Below are 24,904 nucleotides of genomic sequence, written 5' to 3' on the forward strand. Positions count from 1 at the left end.
AATGTTTGGTATATGTCAATGATTTTGCATAGCCCCACATGACGGTACCTGCAGATTCCACGTATTTTGAAGCAATACATTTTATATACAACATAACAATTGTGTTTGCTTCTTTTTAGTGAGAGGCGGAGTATATATCTCCTTTAGCACAGCTGACTGATACTTTCTTAACTGTTTTTTAAGTTTTTATCTACATTTTTGGGCAATATTGGACGTAATTCAGCATTTTTGTTTTTCAGTGTTTAAAAAATTCTACATTAATAACAGTGGACTTAGGGAAAGTCGCTGTGATATAGTTTCTATATAACGGTGCCGACCGATTCTTGGTTTTTTCAAGTTTTTAACTGACCTAATTAGCTAAAGGTAACAATTTGCAATTTCCAGTGGTCAACAATTTTTTCCACCTAAAAGTGTTCGCTTTGGTTCGTTCGTAACAGAAAGAAAATTAATTATTCCATAGTTGAGAATATTTTATGATGAAGGGTATAAAAGTTCGTCCTGGCCGACTGTTTACTGAAAAAAATAGGGAGACTTAGCTCATATCAATGACTGCACCCCGATTCTTAAATATAATAATATAATAATTGTTCCACAAACATCGCAGGCGGGACAAGGGAGACTTCCCTCATATCAAAGAGTGCACCCCAATTCATATTAGCTCAGTGATATGGGAACTACAGTTAATCGCCGAGTCCGAACGCAGTGTCCTAAGACACCACTTGTAGAGAAGTTTTAAATGGCTGGAATTCTAAGGGAATGTCGCCAACATTACTGAGGGGTATTTTACAGTTGAAAATTTGATGTGTCTAGCCGGGGAATCGAACCCACGACCTTCTGCGTACAAGGCGCGTGCGTATACCATTGCACCAAGGTGGCACCCTGCTCTTATTAGTTCAAAAATATGGACTTTCTTTGTATCGTCAAGTGCAAACGCCATATCTAACGACTCCACTAGTTGGAAAGTTTGCATGGCTTAAGAATACTCAGGAAATATACGCTCAATTATTTTTTGATGTTGACTGGATGCTTCTTGGGCATGTAAGCAGTGTTGGCGACAGTTTTTGATCGGACATCGTAAACAAAATCGTCAAATCGTCAAAAATTGTTTGGTTACCGTTTAATGCGATTTTTATACCGTCCACCATATGGAGGGTATAATTAAATTTGTCATTCCGTTTGTAACACATCGAAATATTTGTCGGAGACCCTATAAAGTATATACATATATTATTGATCAGCATAAAATTCTATGTCGATTTGACCATGTGCGTCAGTCCGTCCGTCCGTCTGTCTGTTGAAATCAAGATACAGCTCGCAATTTTAAAGATAGTCAAAATTTGGTAGAGGATGGATGGTATTGAAAATGGGATATATCGGTCAACGTTTTGATATAGCTTCCATAGAACGGTACCTCCCGATTTTCGGTATTTTTAAGGTTTTAGCTTCATTATCCTACCAAAATGGCTGAAATTTAGTACGTAGTCTTCTTTATGGGTATAAAACTATCCCCCAGAATTTAGTCGGTATCGGTCCACACCTTCATATAGCCCCCATAGAACGGTCCCTCCCGATTTACGTTATTTTGAATGTTTTAGCTTCATTATTCTACCAAAATGGCTGAAATTTGGTACGTAGTCTTCTTTAGGGGTATAAAACTTTCCCCCAGAATTTTGTCGGTGTCGGTCCACTCCTTCATATAGCCCCCATAGAACGGTACCTCCCGATTTTCACACCGAAATGACTGAAATTTGGTACTTAGTCTACGTTAATGGTATAAAACTTTCCCCCAGAACTTTGTCTTTATCGGTCCATGCCTTCATATAGGCCCCATAGAACGGTACCTCCCGATTTTCGGTATTTTAATTTTGTGGCATCGGTCCATGCCTTCATATAGGCCCCATAGAACGGTACCTCCCGATTTTCGGTATTTTAACTTTGTGGCCTCAATATTCCACCGAAATGACTGAAATTTGGTATTTAGACTTCGCTGGGGGTACTCAAACTTCCCCTTTAAATTTGTCGGTATTGGTCCACGCCTTCATATAGCCCCCATGGAAAGGTACCCCCCGATTGTTCGTATTTTGAAGGCTGTGTCTTCAATATTTCACCAAAATGGCTGAAATTTGGTATTTAGTCTTCAATGTGATATAAAACTGTTCGCCAGAAATATGTCTGTACAGGTCCACGCTTTCATATTTGCCTATTTCTGACTAAAATTCGTCGGTATAGGTCTACGTTTCGATATAGCCCCCATAGAACGGTACCTCCCGATTTTCGTAATACTGAAGACTGTGACGTCAATATCCAACCGAAATGGTTGAAATTCGTTATTTCCTCTTCCAAGAGTTAAAAAATATTCCAGAAGAGTATTATCAGTATAGGTCCACGTCTTCCTACATCCCCATAGAATCGTACTTCTTGATTTTCGGTATTTTTTAAGTTTTAGCCACATTCTCTTACCGAAATATAGGAAATTTGGTATTTAGTCTTCTTTGAGTCTAAAAACTTTCCGTCAGAAATTTGTCGGTATAGATCGACGTTTTGAAATAGCCCCCATAGAATGGTGCCTCACATTGTTTTACCGAAATTGCTGAAATTTAGTATTAAGTCTTCTTCATACACGAAAGGAAACTAATTATTCCATTTTACTTCAATACAACTTGTGGTGGAAGGTATAACAAGTTCGGCCCGGCCGAACTTAACGCCTTTCTTACTTGTTTGGCTGATAGTTTTGTCAATGAGACTGACAACATAAACTATACAACCCACAGAAATAAATTTAACCCAATATCACTTAAACACCGCTATAAAGTCTATCGTGGAATTTTGGTCAAAATATAGTTATCGTCTTTTATTTCATGCAATTCTGGTTTACGTCAAATCGTCATTTTTCAACTTTGGCCAAAAAATTGTCAAAATGACGATAAATCGTCAAATTCGGTAACACTGCATGTAAATTACATACCCTTTAAGCGGGTGCATCATAATAGATTCCCATTACATGACCTAGTTCTATAAGTTAAGTTTTATCTACCTTACTAGCTAGTGTCATTGTCTTGTAGAGAGTGATTTTTGGTTTGGCTAGAGAGAGACTTTTTTGTTTACGTACTGACCCCCTCATAGAAGGTTCCATCAAGCAAAGCGTAATAATAAACCCTGTGGTGGACAGTGACAAACTTTGAAGTTTAAACAAGTGCTGTTAATTTCTTTGTTTTATTTACATTCGTCTTAATTGGGTTATGACAATCTTACTGGGTGTGAAGTTATTTAGTTGTCGGCCAAAATCCTACTTAAACGGTCATAATGTTGTTTGTTTATAAGTTGAAGTGGTTTTCTATGTTTAGTACAAGTTATTTGTTTGTTTGCCTTTTTTCTAAGAATTATTACAATTTTAATATTCTCTTCTTTTTCGGGTGAAAAAAAAATAAACTAGATTTTGTTAAAAGTGAAACACTTGTTCGTTTAATTCAAGTTGGTGACAATATTTGGGTTAATTTGATGACAAAAGACACCTTCCACTGATTGAATTGTGTTTTTTAATGTTTTTGGTTTCATTTGGCCGATAAAAATATAGTCAATTCAATTCACCAATGCCATTGACATTGCACATGGCCTATCTCAGTCACATACATACCCCGTAAAATCATATATAAATAAAAAATTATACAAGTTACAAACGTGTGCACGAATTTATAACGAAGACAAAGCCGCTGGTCAAGACGATGGCAATGCGTGAGGCATCAAGTCCAACAAGTTGAATGTGTCTCAAATGAAAGCGGAGAAAGTGTCAAAGTGTTAAATAAAAAAATAAACTACCGTGTGGTATTTGTTATTATAAATAATATATTTTGCAATATCTACATGTTAGGTAATATTAATCAATTGAATAAATATGAAAAAAAAAACTTAATTAAATTAATTTGATAAATATATATAAAAACAAGTGAGAAAAGGCTATATTCGGTACGGTACCGACTATGTGATACCCTACACCACTACCTCTGTGAATAATCTGTTCACTCAAAAACTTATATACCAAATGAATTAAGGCGAACTGAACCAAAATAATTAATATTTAATTTTATATTTGACTACTGTCGACATCAATCAATCAGTCGACATCAATAGGCTTCTATCTCTGTGAGAAAATTTCGTGATGATCCGATCAAAATTCCGACCTATAGTGTGATTGCAGAAAAAGTGGAAAAAAGGGATGCATTAACGACGATTGCGATATCTCTATTATTTGACTACCTTCGCCAACCTACTTTGCATAATTTCAAAGATGGGATTTTCTACTTTCTTAGTCAGGCTTTGCTTTTAGAAGGTCCCTAACCAAAGGTGTGATATCCGTCATTATTATTAAAATCGCAAAAATGATAAGTTGGGTTTTATTAGCGACTATTGCGATATCTTCGTTGTTATACCACCTACGTTACATTGTTGTAAAGGTGATATTTAATACTTTCATTGCCAGGTTTTGCTTTTTGTAGACCTCTTATAGACGCTGATATATTTGCTTTGGAATAAAATGTTGAATTTTTCTCCAAATAAAGTTTTTGCTCATTCCGGCCCCTAAATATTATCCAACCATCATCAAAATCAATAGGCTTCTTCCTCTGTGAGACCCTCATTAACCCTCGAAATTTCGTGACGATCCGATCAAAATTGCGCCCAGTAGCGTGATTTCCAAAAAAATGGAAAAATGGGATGTATGTATTATCGGATATTGCGATATCTCCGTTATTTGGTCACCTACGCCGACCTAGTTTGTCATCATGATCATTGTAACGATGGGATCTTCTACTTTCATAGTAAGGTTTTGCTTTTGGAAAGTATCCAACTAAAGCTGTGATATTCGTCATTATAACTAAAATCGCAAAAATGAAAATTTGGGTTTAATTTGCGACTATTATGATATCTTCGTTGTTTGATCACCCACGAGAACCCACTTTACATCGTTAGAAAGGTGATATTTTCTACTTTCATTGTCAGGTTTTGTTTTTGGTATACCCCTTATAGAAGCTGAGATATTAGCTTTGGAAAAAACTTTGTCTTTTTATCCAAATAAGTTTTTTGCCCATTCCGACCCCTAAATATTATTCGACCCTCACCAAAATCAATATGCTTCTTCCTCTTTGAGATCCCCATTAACTCTCAAACTTTCGTGACGATCCGATCAAAATTGCGGCCTGTAGCGTGATTACAAGGTTTAGTTGGACAGACGGACGGACGGACACACATAGCCAGCTCGACTCAGCTCGTCGAGACATTCATTTTGATATATATATATAAGTATGGGTCTACCACCATTATTTCGATGTGTTACAAACTTTTTGGGCAAAACCAACTTATAATACCCTCCCCACATAGTGGTGTAGGGTATAAAAAGTAAAAAAGCGTTAAGTTCAGCCGGGCCGAACTTTTTATACCCTACACCATATTGTCTGTGTGTATTTGTATGTAACATGGAAAAGGAAACGAGATGGATCCATAGCTCCTTTGGGGATGTTCATAGAATCACTTTCTAAGTCGATTTATACATGTCCGTCCGTCAGTCTATACGTCGGACCATGTATTTTTGTTTGCAACGTACTGGTCGAATTTATTTATTATCAGATTCTGCTGAAAATTGGGGAACATAATTTTTTAGCCATAGTAAGAACGCTATTGCTTTTGGTAAAAGTCGGTTGAGTAGTGCGATTCTCTAACTCAATTTTTGAGTTACCGACAACAATCGGTAACATTTGAACGCAAAATTATGAATGAAAAGTTCATATAAAAGTTCACAGCATACTTGATATCGGTAGAACTTTACGACTACTTTTTTATTCGTCGCTAACTTAACGAAAAACATCGTTTATTTCCGAAATTATAAGCATTTTAATTTTAAAGACATTTGTCGGTTACTCAAAACATGAGTTAGAGAATCGCATTACAGATTTGAATATAGCTACAATATACATATATGTTCACCCGACTTGAGGTATTTGGTGCATCGACCTCCCCTATGTAGGTCCAATTTTGATGAAAATGTTTGCCAAATTATATTAAAATCGGTTCAGATTTGGATTTAGCTCACGTATTATGTTCGGCCGATTTGAATTCGGTCTAGAAGTAAGTTTGCCAAATTATATTGAAATCGATTCTCAGATATATTTTCGTCCGATTTCATATATGTTCGCCCGATTTGAATTCGGACTTGAAGTAAATTACACCCAATTTAGACCGAAAATGTAGATAAAAACCTAAACCAAATATTTAAACCGAATAGGTTTTAATAATGAACTCAGAGTTCAGAACACCACCTTATAAAGAAATGTGATGTCGGTCCACTTTTGACTACAGCCTCCACCCATTTTTCGGTACTTTATAAAATTTAATCGCATTTTTCTGCAGAGTTACCTGTAATAATGTATTTTTGGTTTTCAGTGCTGGAAAATCTCAAAGTTTTGGCGTGGTCCACATTAGGGTGTGCCAAAAAAGAAAACTTATTTATTAAAGTGAATACCCCCAAAATCTTCACGAGTAGTGAAAAAAAGGAACAAGTTTTAGGGGTATTCAATTTCGATGAATCATCGAAATAACGATTTTAGACCCCAAGTATGTTTGGACGAAATTCGTTTTTAGACAATTTGGAGTCGATTTAGCCATGTCCGTCATTCTGTCTGTCTTGCTGGCTGGTGCGCACGATATCTGGTCCACTACTTCTGGTACCTCCCCCACAAAAGTTCAAAATTTTTCTATAAAATGGTGTGAATGATAACTTTTGAAGGGAGCAATTGATTTGGTCAAAACTTTGCACATGGTATTATTCCTTCCAGATATATATCGGGTTCGAATATGGACTATATCGGTCCACTCCTTCAAGTACCTCCCACACAAAATTCAAATAAAGTTAATTTTAAGAGCTTATCTCGGATCGTTTTGAAATTTTTTCAGTAGGTTGCCCTTGCGGTTCCCTTTTCGACGGTACAATTTTTTCTTGCACAAGTCAACACTTCCTGAGATATTGACCTAAAAGTTCAAATAATCCTGACGGCACCAACCAAAATGGCAAATCCGCAAGATAATTAATCATAGGGAGTTTCTGATTGGCGCAGACTTTCCACATCGTATTATTTCATCCAGTCATGTATCGGGCTGGAATATGTCCACTCCTTTCGATACCTCCGACGCAAAATTCGGAAAAGGTGAAGTTTAAGGGCCTCTCTCGCGCCCTCATTTTCAACGGTACAATGTTTTTTCGGAGTAAGTCAATACTTCCTGAGATAATGGCCCAAAAGCTTCAAAACCCTGCCGGCACATACTAAAATGGCTATTGTGCAAGATAACTCTAAATTTTTTTCAAAAATTTCTTCGAAACTTAGTTTAACGTAATTTAATATTTCGAGTCCTTTACGAAGAAGTTTGGTTACTAAAAATCTTTGGTATATGTCAATGATTTGGTATAGCCCCACATTGCGGTACGTACAGATTTTAAAGCAAACTCGAGATACAAAATCAATATATTTTGGAAACACTGTGTGGCTGTAAATTTTCATTTAGGTTTCTTAAGAGATATAATAGAACATTTTTTTATATGTATTAGGTATATATTTTGATATAGACCTCATATAACGGTATATCCCGTGTTCATCTTCCCAACCGTCTTGGCCTGGCCTATATAAGTATAAGAAAGACATTTATTAGAGATATTTTGATTACTTCTATAGGCACGTAAATGCCCATATGTGTTAGAACAAGTACGAAAAGCGTTTAGTTCGGCCAGGCCGAACTTTTTATACCCTCCCCCACGAACTGTATTGAAATGAATGGGAACAATTAGTTTTATTTCGTTAATGAAAGTACTAAACTCTTCCTTTTATTACATATATCTCAACTGAGAATGCTACCTTCAAAACAGTTAATATGGGGCGACATTTTTTTCTTTCCAAAACATGGACCAATATTTACAAATTTCCGAATTGAGCGAAATACGTAAAATTGGGCAAAACCGACTAGACCTAAACCTGGATATTCTGGATTTGGATAGTTAACAACATCGGGAGTGCGTTAACCTGTACCGATAAATTTCTGGAGGAAAGTTTCGTAACTCCAGCGAATACTAAATACCAAATTTCAGTTATTCCCATTGAATATTGTGGCTAAAACTTTAAAAATACCGAAAATTGCGAGGGATCTTCCTATGGGGGCTATATAAAAACATGGAACAATACGGAACATTTTCAGGTGGGAAGTTTTATACCACCAACGGAGATTAAACATTAAATTTCATCCGCTTCGATGATTAATGACACAACCTTAAAATACCGAAAATCGGAAAGTACGCTTCTATGGGGTTATTTGCAGAAAATGGCTTATACTGATAATTCTCTTCTGCAATATTTTGTACACCCATGGCAATTTAAATACTAAATTTCAGTCATATCGGTGGTATATTGAGTAAGGTACGGTCCTATGGGGGTATTTGAGGACGTCTACCTATACCGGCACATTTCGGCTGGAAAGTTTCATACCTCTATCAAAAACTTAATACCAAATATCAGCTATTTTGGTGGAGAACGAGCTATATGTAGAAAATCTGGAGGTACCGTTCTATGGGGGCAATATGAAGACATGAACCTATGTATACCGACAAATTTCAGGTGGAAAGTTTTATACCCTCAACGAAGACTAAATACCATCTTGCACCCATTTCCTAAAACATTTAATATACCGAAAATTGCGATCTACCGTTCTATGGGGGTACTAAATACCAAATTTCCGCCACTTCGGTGGAATAATGAGGCTAAAACCTTAAAAATACGGAAAATCGGGCGGTGTCGTTCTATGGGAGCTATATGAAGACTTTGACCCATACCGACTAATTTCAGGTGGAAAGTTTTATACCCAACGAAGACTATGTACCAAATTTTAGCCATTTCGGTGTTATAATGATGCTAAACCCTTCAAAACACCGAAAATTGGGATGTACCGTTCCATGGGGTGTACATTTACGCGCGGACCGATTCTGGTAAATTTCTGGGAGAAAGTTTTGCTTCGCAAAACAGGACGAAATATCACATTTCAGGCATTTTGATAGTATAGTAACGTTAAAACTTTCAAAAATATCGATAATTGGGAGATATCGTCCTATGGGCTATATGAGGGCGTGTGACCTATACCGACAAATTTCATATGGACTGTTTTATACCCCAAGTGAAGACTAACCACCAAATTTCAGCCATTTCGGTGGAATATTAAGGCCACAACCTTCAAAATACCGAAAATCGGGAGGTACCGTCCTATGGGGGCAATATGAAGGCGTGGACCTATATAAACATTTTATGGTAGAAATGTTTTTTAGCCTCTGGAGACACAAAATACAAACTTACAATCGATTCTGTGGTCAAATGGGACTAATACATTCAAAATATCTTTAAATGACGCGTACTATATATGGGGCCTTATATGGGGGCTATACGAAAACGTGGACCTACATAGCCCGCTTTCAATACCAAAAGTCCTACATACATATAATAGATTAAAAAAAATCATATATCTACTTCAATCCGTTCGGAAGCTAGAGTGATTTCCACAGACGGACAGATTGACAGACGGACGGACAGGCTATATCGATGTAGAATTGCACACTGATCAAGAATATATATAGTTTGTGGGGTCTACAATGATTATTTCGAGTAGTTACAAACGGAATGACAAACTTAATGTACCCCCCATCCTATGGTGGAGGGTATAAAACGGTTAAAACCAACTAAAACAACATCAGCTACATTCTTTCTTCTGTGTCCACTTTATACCCCAGCCATTTATCATACACTCAAAAGGAGGACTTTTAAATAAACAAGAAAAAATAATCTATTACCTACTTACTTAACATTCATCCTTACAATCTCAAACCTTTCCAAATTTTCTCCATTTCTTTTTCCTATGTATAAATAACAACCTAATAAAGTACAATCGCCAACCGCCGAAATAAAATATTTAAAAGATATTTTACTTACCAAATATTTGGTAGCGAATTTTATTAAACCATTTGCATTTCTCTCCAGATTATATTCGCCGCTACTTCAGCAGCATATTCCCTCAACATTTTTTTCAAATAATTCCACTAAAAATGCCAACCACAAACGAAAAGAAGAATAATTTCTTCTCGTAAATCACTAAAAAAACTATTTAGTTGTGCCCTTAAGTACGCCATGTAATTTATTTGATGACTTTAACCTACTACTTTCACTACTTGTAATAAAATCGATGACAAATAAATCAAAGAAACTGCAAAGGCACGAGACCAAAAATCTACTTTGTGCAAGGTGGCGGAGGTGGTATTGTTGGCCAAAGAAAAAAAACAGCAAAATAAAAATGCTTTACAATATCACTGTCAGTCAGCCAATGGGCGATTAAACAAATTTATGAATAGTTGTTAGCTGTCCACAATTTTGTATTCACAATAGCCAATATTATTCTTTGTGTGGAAAGATAGCCCTCATGAATAATAATGAATTATTTCCAGTCGTAAATCACAAGTTAAGAAATGTTTTTGTATTGAGAGTATTTGTTTTTTTAAAATTGCCGTTATGTGAATTTGCCGATGAATATATTTATCAATATTTGAAATTATGTTGGAGATAGCCTTAAGGCAGATAATAGTACGTTCATATATAACCGTCAAATAAATCTTCATTGAGAAGGTTAGCCCTGCAAAAGGCTATAATATAAACATGTCCTAATATTAATAACAATAAAAAGCCTAACTTCTGGCAACTTTAAAATTATGTGCTTTTTTAAAATTCTTTCTTAATATTGGAAAATAATTAATTATAATGTAAATGTTTAACGGTTTTTTTATTGGTAATATTGTTGTAGTAGATGATTAAAACAAAACATGTAATATGTGAATTAAATTATGAATCCCAATGATGTAGGTTATTCAGGAGGGAGGTACCTACAGCTTTGGTATAAACTGAATTTGCATATCTCGACGAGATATGAGCCGCTCAGTGCACACTTCGACTAACTCCACTTTTTGAAAAATTTGAGATTTTAGTGTCAAAGCCTTTGATATCGCCATATCTATTTACGATTATAATATCTTTCCTGAATAATAAAGATGAGCACCTTTAAATAACAAGTTTTTATTGACCACTGAATAATATGCAATTTTTTTCAGTGCACACTTCGATTAACTCCACATTCAAATGTAGCTCTGCTCGCAACGTGTACATGCAATACTCTTTCGGCTTTTGTTGAAACCATAGATGGCCTTTAGAAAATTATGACGTATATAACATACATTTTTGACGTATATTACATACGTCGAAAACGTCGTAAACCTAGCCATGAAGAATGACGCTAACATAAAGCTAACATGAATTAATTACAAATATTGTTTTATAACCGAACTGCCAACATTAATTTTTATGTGAAACCTGTAATATATGTGTATAAAACTAAGTTTTTCGTTAATAAAAAAATTCAAAACCTAACTTTATTACTTTTTTCAGTGCACACTTCGATTAACTCCACCATTACCACAACATTACTAACGATTGTTTGTTGACTATTGTTTTTATTTTATTTTATATACCGTTAGATGAAAGCTATACCTGCTATTATGCATTCTACATTATATATTTGAATCCATATTATCAGGGAAATTTTAAAAAACAATATACATTTCATCATTGCTTTTCTCAACCTTTTGTTTTATGGAGTTAATCGAAGTGTGCTCTGAACGCTTCATATAACGGTATAGCCGTCCATCCTTCTGTCCATTTAAACTGTAATCGAAGTCTATTTCGAGGAATTTGGAGTGGAAGTAGGGTTCCCATCCAATTGATAGCATGAAATTGTAAACAAGGAAATCTATAATTTTGTTGCTGATAGAAAAAATATTTTAAGGGTGGACAAATTTTACTGAGTGATCTAAATATAGTCAGTCTCACTCCTAGAGAATACATTCTAGCGATGGCATTGTTTATGGAAATGGAATTCTTTGGATTTCCATTGATAGCAATTTAATTGATGTATGTGATCAGACAAGGAATCTATAGATTCCTACTACCGACGTAGCCAGGGGGACCCCCCGAAATTGTAGTTTTTACACCCTCCAAGTGTATTAAGTTTGTTTTTCTGTTTGTAACACATTTCCGACCATAAAAAGTATATATATATTCTTGATCAGGATAAACTTCTAAGACGTTCTAGCCATATCCGTGCGTCTGTTGTAATCATTTTAGTGTCTGCAATAATTGAGATAGAACGCTAAAATTTTGCACACAAGTTCGAAGATGGGCTATATAGGTCCACGTTTGGGTATAGTCCCCATATAACGGCACCAGCCGATTTAAGATATTTTAGGATTTTAGCTACATTTTATGACCGTGCTAGCTGCAATTTTACATTTGGCCAAGACATTTCTCTCTAAAAATTTGCCAGGATAGGCCCACGTTTAGATGTATAAGGTATTTTGAAGATTTTAGCTACTTTTTCCACCTGAAATTTGATATTTGATGCTACAAATGACAAAAACTTTTCCACTAAAATTACGAAGATAGATCCAAATTTTGGTATAGTCCCCATAGAACGGTACCTCCCGATTTTAGGTATTTTGGGAATTTTAGCTAAATTGTTTAACCGAACTAGCTGTAATTTGATATTTGAGGTTTTCAGTGGCCCCGAAACTTTTCAACTAAAAATTGTCCACATATGTCCTTGTTTTTGGTATGACCCTATACAATGGTACCTCGCAATTTTCGGTATTCTGAGGATTTTAGCTATAATTTTTAACCGAACTAACTGTAATTTGACATTTAAAGTTCTGAGTTCCGAAACTCCTCCACCAAAAATCGTCAACATAGCTCCATGTATTGGTATATCCCCATATAAAGGTACCAACAGATTGAAGACATTTTTAGATAATTTTTATACCCTCAGCATTTATGCTAACGAAGGTATATGGTAAAATTCAAATTTCCTTTTCAATTCCATCGAGAAAAAAATTAAAAAAATGTTGACAAGCACATTCACGATTTTTGTTACATGGGTTAAGAAAAAAATCGTGGTTTCAAATATGTTCGCGTTCACAAAATTGGATGCTGCGCCCAAAAGTTATGGGGGGTTTTATTCCCTTATAAAGAAAAAATATTTAAAAATTCCCTTTGTGTTGCAATACCAAAATTTATATATAAATCGGTAACAACATTTAATATCTATCCGTAGACGCCTAAATATTAGCTAAATTTATTTTCATTTTCGCGGAAAATCAAAAAATAATGAAGGAATCTTGGAGTAAATTTTATTTATTCTTTCTCAGAGTCCATAAAAATCTCTAAAAAATAAATTAAAAATACGTACAGAATCTTGACAATGTCCAGAAAAATGTGAGACCAAAATTTTATTGATTAGGATTTTAAATTGCATATTGCAGCTACAACAAAAGACAAAAGTTTATTGTTGGAACATTATTTCAAGAATATATTTTTTGGTTTAATACGAAAAATTTGAGAAAATTTTTTGGAGTTATTCTACTATTTCGCTAAATTTCCTAACAAAACCTGAATTATTTTGCTAAAACCTCTTCAAGGAAAATAGTTTATCATCGTGAAAGTATATTTGCATAGTGTGATAAGCAATAGAATTAGGAAATAAAGAGTGATATAGATATTACAATCAAACAAAAAACATAAAAGTTAAAAACCGTATAACGCGCGAAATAGTTAAAATCAGTTGAGGCGCATGTGCTTTTCGCATAGAGCGAGTGCATCTCTGTCAATATGTTTGCATTTTTCCATGTTTCATTTAACCGCAAAAGTGTGCCATCAGTTGCATCTTACTACACCAAAATGCTTCATGTGGGTAAAAATAACGCGATGTTCATATGATTATAAGGCGCATCCGATTTCAGTGACCGCCTGTTAAAAATACGTCAATAAGACAAATTTTATACAGATTCGTCAAGAACCGCGGATGTGCTACCTGATTCTATTTTTGGTTAAATACGAATACTACTCCCGAATCTCTGAAATTCATGACACCCTTTTTTGACAAATATTATAATCGTGCATAAAGGATTCCATTTATGTAAAAAAATTTAAGGGCAATCGCGGTTAAGTATGCGGATTAGTCAAAATAAAATTTTGCTTATTTTCCTATTTTCAGGGTATCTATATCAGCGGTTTTAGTGGATGGATTCGATCGCGGTAGGGCTCATTGAATCCGGCGCGGAAAAAAACTAAAATCACGCGGGGTTCAAGGGTACCTGAGTCATAGTTGTAAATTTTGAAGCCAAAAAATAGGTTTTTAAAGAAAAATTACGCACCAAAAATTCGACTTTGGACTCCTATTACTAGGGAGCTGTGGGGAGCACACTCATGAGATATACATCAAACGACGTGGAATCACGGGTTCTACAATCCAATAAATAGATTAGGTCATTATCTGGTTGCGCCCTCCAATTATAAGAAAAATTCAAAAAACCCCGATTTCAAAACTTCAAAATGTCAGCATCGATTTAAGAGGGATGCACTGTATATATCGAGAAGTCACACATTAGCATCATGTTGCCCAAGGGGTATTCTTCAATCCTTTCTTTGAGCTCAGGTCTGAATTTTCCCTCGTTTGACCAGAAATCAAGAAAAAACACAAAAAAGCTTGCTAACTTCAACACATTTTTACCCATTTTTTTATATTACCACCAACGCAGCTTCCACGACAATTATTTGTTATGGTCCATATTATAAGATCGTGGCTAAAACACTTCAGTTCATGTAAACATATTCATATTTTATAAAATATATTAACAGTTCGCGACATATTAAATGGTGAACCTCAACTTCAACGATTGTAAAACATTTTTGAATATTACCATATACACTTTTATACGGGCAAAATGTGCCTCATCGAAATAATGGTTTTAGACCCCAAGTATGTTTGAACGAAATGTGTTTCAGACAATTTGGAGTCGATTGAGCAATGTTCGTCCGTCTGTCTGTCTGTCTGGCTGGCTGGTTGGAGCGCACGATAACTCTCGAACGGATGAACCGATTCGGTTCAAATTTTGGCTTTCGTAATATTTTGCCCAAACTTAGTTTAAGTTCGAAGATGGGCTATATCGGTCCGCTCCTTCCGGTACCTCCCACACAAAAGTTCGAAAATGTTCGGATAATTTGTGCACACGATAACTCTTGAAGGGAGTAACCGATTTGGTCCATACTTTGCACATCCTGAAATGTGTACTAGACTTAGATAAGGTTTCAATATGGATTCAATCGGCCCACTACTTCGGGTACCTCCCACACAAAATTTAGGAAAAGTTCAGTTTAGGGTCATCTCTCGAATCGCTTTGATTTTTGTTTTAGCAAATTGTATTCAGTGCCCCCATACGACGGTACAAGTTTCATTAGGGGCAAGTCCGTACTTCCGAAGAAAATAGCATGAAAGTTGCATAAAACTCCTATGACACCGTGTGAGGTGGTGGGAGAGCAAGGTAACTCTAGAACGGATCTGCCGATTCGGTCCAACATGTGGCCCTAGTAATATTTTGTCTAAACATAGTTTACACATCCTAATATATCTACCAGATATAGATCAGGTTCAAATATGGACTATATTTGTCCACTCCATCCGGTACCTCCCACACAAAATTTCGGATAAGTTCACTTTAAGACCTGATATCGAGTCACTTTGATTTTTGTTGAAGCAACTTGCAATCGCTGTCTCAATTACGATGGTAAAAGTTTTTTTTCAGGGGTAAGTCCATAGTTCTTGAGCAAACAGCCCAAAGGGTGTAAAAACCCCATAGGCACCATATGTAGTGGCTGGAGATCGACTTCCATAATGGTCAATGTCGATCCATTCCTGTTAGTATCTCCTCCTCAAAACTTTTGATCTTTAATCCTAATCAACATTTTTGTCGGTTCAAACGCCCAAAATTTTTAAACCCCCTAAAAAGATTTGTTTTTGGGAAAAAAAACTTGTTTCAATACACACAGGCTGAGGGTATATCTCTGTCGGCAAAGCCGACTGATACTTTTTTACTTGTTTTTACCTAATTTAGGCATTTTGGGTACCCGTGGTCGAACAATTTTTGCACCTAACAGGAATCTAATTGTTACATTATATCTCAGAATATTTTATGGTGGAGGGTATAAAAAGTTTGGCCCCGTCGATTTTAATGTTTTTACTTGTTTAGTAATTTGTATACCCTCCACCATAATATGGAGGGTATAATTAAGTTTGTCATTCCGTTTGTAACACATCGAATTATTCATCGGTCGATATAACCATGTCCGTCTGTCCAACCGTTCGTCTGTTGAAATCAAGATACAGCTCGCAATTTTTTAAGATAGAGCTTTGAATTTTGGTATAGAAGTTTATATTACTCCTAGGATGTTTGGTACTGCAAATGGGCTATATCGGTCCACGTTTTGATATAGCCCGTATAGAACGGTACTACCCGATTTTCGGTAATTTGAAAGTTTTAGCTTAATTTTTACACCGAAATAGCTAAGATTTGGTACTTAGTCTTCGTTGGAGGTATAAAACTTTACCGCAGAATTTTGTCGGTATATGTCCACGCCTTCATATAGCCTCCCTATTTGCGGTATTTTGAAGGTTGTGGCCTCAATAATCCACCGAAATGGCTGAAAGTTGGTATTTAGCCTTTATTTGGGCCATTAAATATTCCGTATGAAAGTTGTCGGTAAAGGTCCACGCCTTCTTATAGCCCCCATAGAACGGTGCCTCCCGATTTTCGGTATATTGAAGGTTTTAGCTTAATTATCACACCGAAATGGCTGAAAGTTGGTACTAAGTCTTCGTTGGGGGTATAAATTTTGTCAGTATAGACCCACATCTTTATATAGCCCCCATAGAACGGCCCCCCGATTTGCGGTATTTTGAAGGTTGTGGCCTCAATATTAGACTTCATTTGGGGTATTAAACATTCCACATGAAATTTGTCGGTATAGGCCTTCATGTAGCCCCCATACCTCCTGATTTTCGGTATTTTTAGGTTATGACCTCAATATTGTTGCGAAATGGCTGAAATTCGTTATAATCCATCGAAATAGCTAAAATTTGTTATTTAGTCTTCGTTGGGGGTGTTCAACTTTCCCCTCTAAATTTGTCGGTATAGGTCCTCGCCTTCATATAGCCCCCATAGAAAGGTACATCCCAATTTTTGGTATTTTGCAGTTTGTGGCCACAATATTCCACCGAAATGGCTAAAATTTGGTATTTAGTCTTCGTGGAAATTTGTCCGTACAGGTCAACGCCTTCTATTGCCCCCACGGGACAATATGAAGTCAATATCCCACCGAAATGACTGCAACTTTTCATGGGGTTATAAAATATTCCAGAAGAGAAATATGAGTATAGGTCAGCGTATTTCTATATTCACCATAGAAGAGTACCTCTTGATTTTCGGTACTTTTTAGATTTTAGCCGCATTATCTTACCGAAATATCGGAAATTTGGTATTTAGTCTTCTTTGAGTCTAAAATATAACAATATTTCTTAATACTTGTTATAAGCTCCCTTTAAGAAACTTTCTTTGGAACACATAACTTTCTAGAAAAATTTACGAATTCTTAGAATTTGTTTATTAAAATTTATTTAAAATTAAAATCTTCATTGTGGAATTGATAAATTATGTTTCTTGAAATCCATTTTGGGGAGGTATATTGTTCCATATATAAATGAATATCCATTAAAAGTAACTTGAAAATTCCCGGAATTCCGAAGAAGTCAATCCTGGGTTTTCGGGATTCGGGGTTTCGGGATCCCCATTTCTAATTCCAGCGGATCTTCAAACATTTGAAACTGTACCAAATTATATAACTCCATCTTAAATATTGCGATTTCAAGAGATAGATGAATACGACATTGGATATGCACTAGGGTTATGACTTTTAGACATTTTTTCTCATAAACGACTTCCTGTAACTCGGACGTATAAACTTTTGCCTATTACTAAAAAATGACTAAAATAACGTTTGAAAAAAAAATTCTCGAAAATTAGTTTATGTTTCGCGAATGAATAAACTTAAGCCTACTTATAACTAAAATAATTTTTATTCCATTCAACTATTCATGCAGAAATCACTTTGAAAAATTTTGGATTTTTTTCTTTTGTTACAAAATATATCTTTGAAAAAAAAGTTTATTTTCAATTATATTTCTGTTTACAGCAACTTCAACAAAATGCCTTCAATTCTGATAAATTCAAATTTAGAAGATATGCGCCTGCCAAAATGCTCACTTTTGACTTCATTTTCCAAAGATATTTTTGATGTCCTTTTTATCCTGGAATGCAATAATTTATAATTATTATATAAAGCCTATACTCTCCTCTTTAATATGACACCAATACCAGCATCGTACGACGAGTACAAGTATTTAAAATATTTGTTTGAAAAATGTTGACCTTTAAAATTTGTTTGACCTCTAAAAGGTCAAAACGATGAGAAAACGAAAAATTAAAAATGCCATTTTACTCCATTTTGCCTATACTTTCAAACGTATATAATCCGGTTCAAGTGTAATTTTGGCTGTCGGACAGTGTTATTGTACCAAAAAATAAAAAAAAGAAATACGAAAAAAATATTATTTACATTTGTTTTTTATACCCTATACCACAATGTGGAAAAGGGTATTATAAGTTTGTTTTGGTAAAAGTTCATGTAACACCGCGAAATATTCGTCGGAGACCCCCAATGTGGTATACCATTCTTCATATCTCGACGAGATAAAGCAATTTTGAGATGTGTGTCCGTCCGTCCGTCCTTCCGTCTGTCCATTATAAATTGTAAACTCGCTCCAGGCCGCAATTATGGACCGATCGTCACGAAATTTTGTATGGAGGTCGGGTTCAGATCAGATCAGAATAGATCTCTATTCTTATTGGTGATGATCGTGAAATATTCAGCGGGTGAAATGGACCAAAAACATAATATTTATCAAATTTTCTAGCGGCTCTGTAGGTCTCAATAATAGTCCGATCAATGCGTAATTTTAAATAAGGTAAGAGTATATCACAAAGGAGAAGCTTGCAATTTGAGATGGCGATCGGATAATATTTAGAGGGTTAAATGGACCAACACTTTTGTGTGAAAATTGTGAAAATTATCTTAATTCCTGGAAGTGACATTCCGGACAAGTGAGATATGATATGATGACATACATATATATTTCGCAAAGTAGCCTACATATGGGGAAAAAACTACTGACCTTTTCTCTGATGCAAATTGTAATAAAGTGTTTGTTAGATAACGGACTTACTGCCTGATATATAATGGGTTCTGTTTAGAGAACCACATTTTTATCCCATGCTACATATTGTCTCTCCAAAAGTTTATGTAACACCACGAAATATTCGTCCTAGACCCCTTATTTGGTATGCCAAAATTCATATCTCGACGAGATAAAGCGATTTAGCGATGTGTGCCCGTCCATTAAAATTGTAAACAATGAATTTTTTTAAGGAGGTTGGATTCGGGGCAGAATAGAAGTAATTAGTTTTTGCTGATGATCGTGAAATGTTCAGGGAATGAAATGGACCAAAAGCAAAATGTTCTGTAGGTCAAAATAATAACCCGCAAAATTTTAAACAAAGTTTGAGTTTATGATGAAGAAGAATCGTACAAACCAACGTGAAGATCAGATAATACTTAGCGGGTTGGTAAAAATTTCAATAACGTAGCGGTTAAACAACGGAAGTAGTAGTACTACATAAGTGGGTTTCATTACATTTTAGTTTGTGTGAACTAAATGTTCCTTTCCTGCTACAAAAATGTCTTTGTCATGCTAGATAACTTTTTGGTTTTGGTCATAAGTATTATACATTACATCTCTGATATTTGATAATTAAGTTTTCACAATCATTGAAAAGAAGTTCCGTGGAGAGCGATTGTCCAGGGATAGTGGTATAGGGTATCCCATGGTCGGCTCCGTCCGACTATAGACTTTTCTTACTTGTTTTTATTTAGAAATGTAGCTTAAACATCTTAAAAACTTCTTAATTTTCCATTCTGAAAATAGTTTAGCAATTATACCAATATGTTGAATGAGAAAAAGCTCGTCACTGTAAAAACCAACATTGCATTTGAGAAATGAAAAGTTCGATGACGAATAAGGCACTCCACAGCCGATATTAGACATATGAGCTCCTACCAACAGCGAAATAAGGTATAATGGCTTCAATGACTTTAATGACTTAAAAATGCGTTTAATTTTGATAAATTCAAATTTTAAAATTATTTTGTGCGTGAGGTTTTTTCACCGAATAATAATAATTAAGATTATGTATGATACAGGGGTATGGTGTTGTAAAAAAGTCATAATCCTAATGTTCACGGATCAGCAAAGACTTACACTAATTATCTAAGGATCATAGTCCCTCCGAGACACTCTACCCGGAGCCCATAAAATACCTATGGTTTCATTTAATTTGCTGCTACCCACTATATCTACGTGTCCTACGGCACTTACCCAGCAAAATTTGAAGGAAGGGGTTCCATGCGATGACGTGATTTCATGGCATCTTTTGCATTGGTTCAAACGAAGTCGTGAAAGATCCGATCTTTTCATAAGTGTTTGAACCCATTTCATCGATCCAATAGAGATGAATTTTGTGTTTTTATTTTTAAAAATTTTTAAATATAAAAAATTAATTATTTAAAATAGGTTGTCGGAGACTTGAAACCACAACCAACGTTGTTAAAACTCTCGTCGTAATGATAATGACATGCCAAAGCATTGCACGATGGGGCCAATGACAGGTTTTCGATGCAACAAATCACTGGGGTACGCTAGACCTTCCAAATTTTGTACAGATGCTTATAATGGGCTTAGAAACTAATATGCCAAATTTGGTTCCTATCGGTTCATATATACATATAGCTCCCGTATATATGTTCGCCCGATTTCAAGCAATTGATGGACCAAACACGCAAATTCTGCCCAATTTTTATGCGATTTGGAAAATACCACGGAATTAGGACTACAAATAAGTTTGCCAAGTTATATTGAAATCGGTTCAGATTTTGATATTGCTCCCATATATATTTTCGGCCGATTTTAGGTATTTGGTGCACCAATCCCGCTATGTATGTCAAATCTTGATGACATTTGAAATGTGCGACGGATTTTGGTCTAGAAACATTTTTGACAAATCGAAATCGGTTCAGAATTGGATATAGCTCCCATATATATATTAAATGACCAAGCATGCAAATTCCATCAAATTACAATAAAATTTGGAAAATGTTACGGAATTCGGATACAAATAAGTTTGTCAAGTTATATTGAAATCGCTTCAGATATAGATATAGCTCCCCTATATACATATGTTAAAATTTCATGGTTTTGTCTGTGGTTTGTTATAAGTTAATAAAATGAGGTTCCATGAGGTAAAAATCGGCTAAGATTCCGCCACAAAAGCCAAAGTTTGTCTGCGATATTTTTGAAATTATATATTATCTATATATATAAAAAAGGATGATGTTAGTTACTACGCTTATAACTCAAGAATGGCTGAACAGATTTTGACAATTCGCACCAATTCGGAATGGTCTCATGGCAGAAAAGGATAAAACCTAAAAAAATCGCGAAAATTTGCGAAAAATTTGCAAAAATATTTTTTCAATAAAGTCAATTTTTCCACAAATTTCTATCGAGCTTAGCGTTTGCAGTAAATCTTGGCACTTATTTGGACAGTTTTTGGCGAAAATTGTATTTGCACCTACTGTGAGGGTCCATTGTACGCCTCAGTTTTGTCAATTTTTGAAAGTTGTATAGAAATTTTTATTCACAATCAAATCAATTTTCATTTATTTGCAAGCGTCTTTTCAGGAAATTAACAGCGAAAAATGGTTAAAAGGGCTTAGTTTAGAGTTTGTAAAGATTAGTGGTGGTTTCGGTCAGATACCGATTGAAAAGACTAAGATGATAATGCCAAAAGTGGTTTCCAGAGTTTTGAGGAAGACGTACAAATCCACAAAATTGGTGGGTTAATTGAAACATCAAGAGCTCCGAGGTAATTTCATTGAAGATGTGGCATATATGTATACTTTTAAACCGTAGGTAAAAACATCTTCGCAAGATAAACTTCCGATGTATGCGGTATAATATTTGAGCTGTACCAGATATATTTTGAAACTGTTTAGATTCTGTCATGATACAAAAAATTATTCCCCCACTGTAAAAGGAGTATGAATTCAATCAATTTAGTTCCAGCAGAGCTGGAAGGCAATTACAAACGGCGAAATTAAATATAGGGTGACCAAGTAATCGACAACAGTCACGTGTTAGTGTGACAAGACTTCAAGCATCCGAAACACACAAAGAACGCAACTAATAGAAAAGCTCTGTCCATGTTACCAGAGCCATTGCATCTAATACCGAATTTGCAGTGCAAATAGAATTCGGGAGATCACATTATATAGAGAAGTCAGAAAAAATAAGTAAAAAAGCGTTAAATAGAGAAGTTAGAAAAAATAAGTAAAAAAGCGTTAAGTTCGGCCGGGCCGAACTTTTTATACCCTCACCATAAAATATTCTGAACTAAAACGGAATAATAATATTCTTTCCTGTCCACAATTTTAGACGAAGATATTTTGTGACCTCTGATACCTAAATAAGGTAAAAAACATAAAAAATGTATTCAATCGGTAAGGAACCTTATATGGGGCTATATCAAAGTGAAAATCGGGAGGTACAGTTATATAGGGGGCTATACCTAAACATGGACCTATGTTGACAGTTTTTGGTGGAGATATTTTGTGATTACTAGAAACCTCAACGGTATAATTACAGGTAGTTCGATCAAAAATTTTAGCTAAGATACTCAAAATACCAAAAATCGGGAGGTACGTAATATAGGGGGGCTATACCAAAACATGGACCTATGTTGACGGTTTTGGTGGAGATGTTTTGTGACCACTGGCACTCTAGCTCAATTATTGCGAACGCTAGAGTGATTACAAGAGATGGACAGACAGACGGTCATGGCTAGATCGTCTTAGAATTTTATCCTGATCAAGAATATGTGTGCAAATGATTAGTTCGATGTGTTACAAACAGAAAAACAAACTAAATATACCCTCCATACTATGGTGGAGGGTATAAAAACAGACGAAGGAGGTTACCTGATAACGATCGGATCAAAATGGGTAAATAGGTTAAAATGGGTTAATTGATTAAAACGCAAATTTAAATAAGCACTATATTCTGCATTAAATTCAAATTCATATTCAATTGCTTGAGTGAAATATCGTGTTCAGTGGTGGAAACAAGAATTGCAGAAAACCATCGATTATGAAACGAGTAGGGCGTTATGATATTTTTTTGCTTCAACTGCGCTACCAAATATTTTTATTTACATCGCAAAACGTGTTATTTGCTTAAAAAATATATCTTCGTCCCGATTTAGAGATACCTAATTTTTTTCGCGGCTATTGTCAGTTTATAGAAGAGAGAGTCGAGGAGAATAGAAACACTTTGCCTCTCAGTACATTCTCTCTTCGTCAAACTGACAATTGTCGAAAGTACAATTGTCTAATGTGCATCTGCTTCAAAGATCGTCCTAAACAGTTCAAAACAAAGAAATATTTGCCATTGAACAAGGTGATAGCAATAATAGTATTATAGGTTTGAACCAAAGCCATAAAGTTCTGTACCTAACAAACTGCGAGACGAAGTTCGCCGGGTCCCCTAGTTATATATATATTATTATATACGTCCATTAAATTTTTCCGAAATCCAATTGATAACATTAATGAGATTCCGATTATTCTCCAACCAAAACATAAAAATGTCCATATTTTTAAGTATTACGACATCTGAAATCAGATTTTTATGAAAAGGCGCAGATGTGCGCAGCTAATTTTTTCACAAAATGATAGTACACATTAATACCTTTCACCACATATATATAATATCCCATAATATCTACTTAGATCTCAAAAATTATACTCCAGAGAACATATTGATAACAAAGCAAAATACTCCAAAAAAGACATCACATCTTACCTCAAAAATACATTTACCACACATAACATTTTTATTATTTGTTAACACCATCTTATTTTACATAACAATTAAAGAGCTTTCCATGTTTAAAAAATATAAAAACGTTGAAATGTTCCTTTTGGCGCATAAAATGCTTTCACTACTTATTTATAATGAATGTCGGAAAACGATGCATATGAAAATATGTCACCATTGCCAGATCAGTATGTCGCTATGTGATGTTACCAGATTGATTTATTTTTTTATTTTTAGTGATTCAGAGTGTTGGCAATCGAAATCCGTTATTATTTTTTTTCAAATTGTTAACTTCAAAAATTGACTTTTTGCCTCGAAAACCTGCTATTGGCCCCATCGTGCATTGGTGGAAATGACATGTCGAAGCATTGGTGAAAATGATATGTCAAAGCATTGGTGTAAATGATATGCTTTGGATCCAAAAATGAGTAGCATCTTTTGGGGTCCACGCTCATATAAAATTCATCGATGAAGATGCTAAAAAGATGACATGCCAGACTTGCACCCATGATTGAATGGCATCTTTGGCATCGAAAATTTTGCTTGGTTAGCTATACTTACCCAAAGCAAAGGGCGTAAAGTTTTGTAAAACATTTAAATATTATAATAGGAAACTTTCCATTTTTCAATCATTGAAGAATTTGTTCATCATGTAAATAAATTTATTTTTATTAGCTACTGAAATTTAAATAATCAGTATCAATTTTATTTACAATTCTCAAATGTTCAAAGTGGGAGAAAGCGAAAATCAAAGTCAAAATATCAATGTATGGAGTTTCACTTCCATGAAAAGAAAAAAAAAAACATTGAATGTTAATGACATTTCATGGGAAATCAAAAAAACAACACAACATGT

At 35.0% G+C, this 24,904-nt stretch overlaps 1 protein-coding gene across 5 annotated transcripts in view; it reads left to right on the forward strand.

Annotated features, from left to right (window-relative positions):
- Positions 1-24,904, forward strand: part of LOC141401145 (uncharacterized) — an 82,732-nt gene that overhangs the window by 11,957 nt on the left and 45,871 nt on the right. The window contains exon 1 of one of the 5 annotated variants that reach the window (XM_073981062.1): positions 3,100-3,868. The exons of 2 other annotated variants lie outside the window; for them this stretch is intronic. In XM_073981062.1, coding sequence (XP_073837163.1) covers positions 3,862-3,868 — 7 coding nt within the window. In that variant the 5' untranslated portion in view covers positions 3,100-3,861. Of the gene's footprint in view, positions 1-3,099; positions 3,869-24,904 lie in introns of those variants that run through there. 2 more of the 5 variants (XM_073981061.1, XM_073981063.1) reach the window with 2 other exon arrangements.

This window comes from Musca autumnalis, unplaced genomic scaffold (assembly GCF_047663935.1).
Source record: "Musca autumnalis isolate F117 unplaced genomic scaffold, ASM4766393v1 scaffold_4, whole genome shotgun sequence".
Classification (NCBI taxonomy): Eukaryota; Metazoa; Arthropoda; class Insecta; order Diptera; family Muscidae; genus Musca; species Musca autumnalis.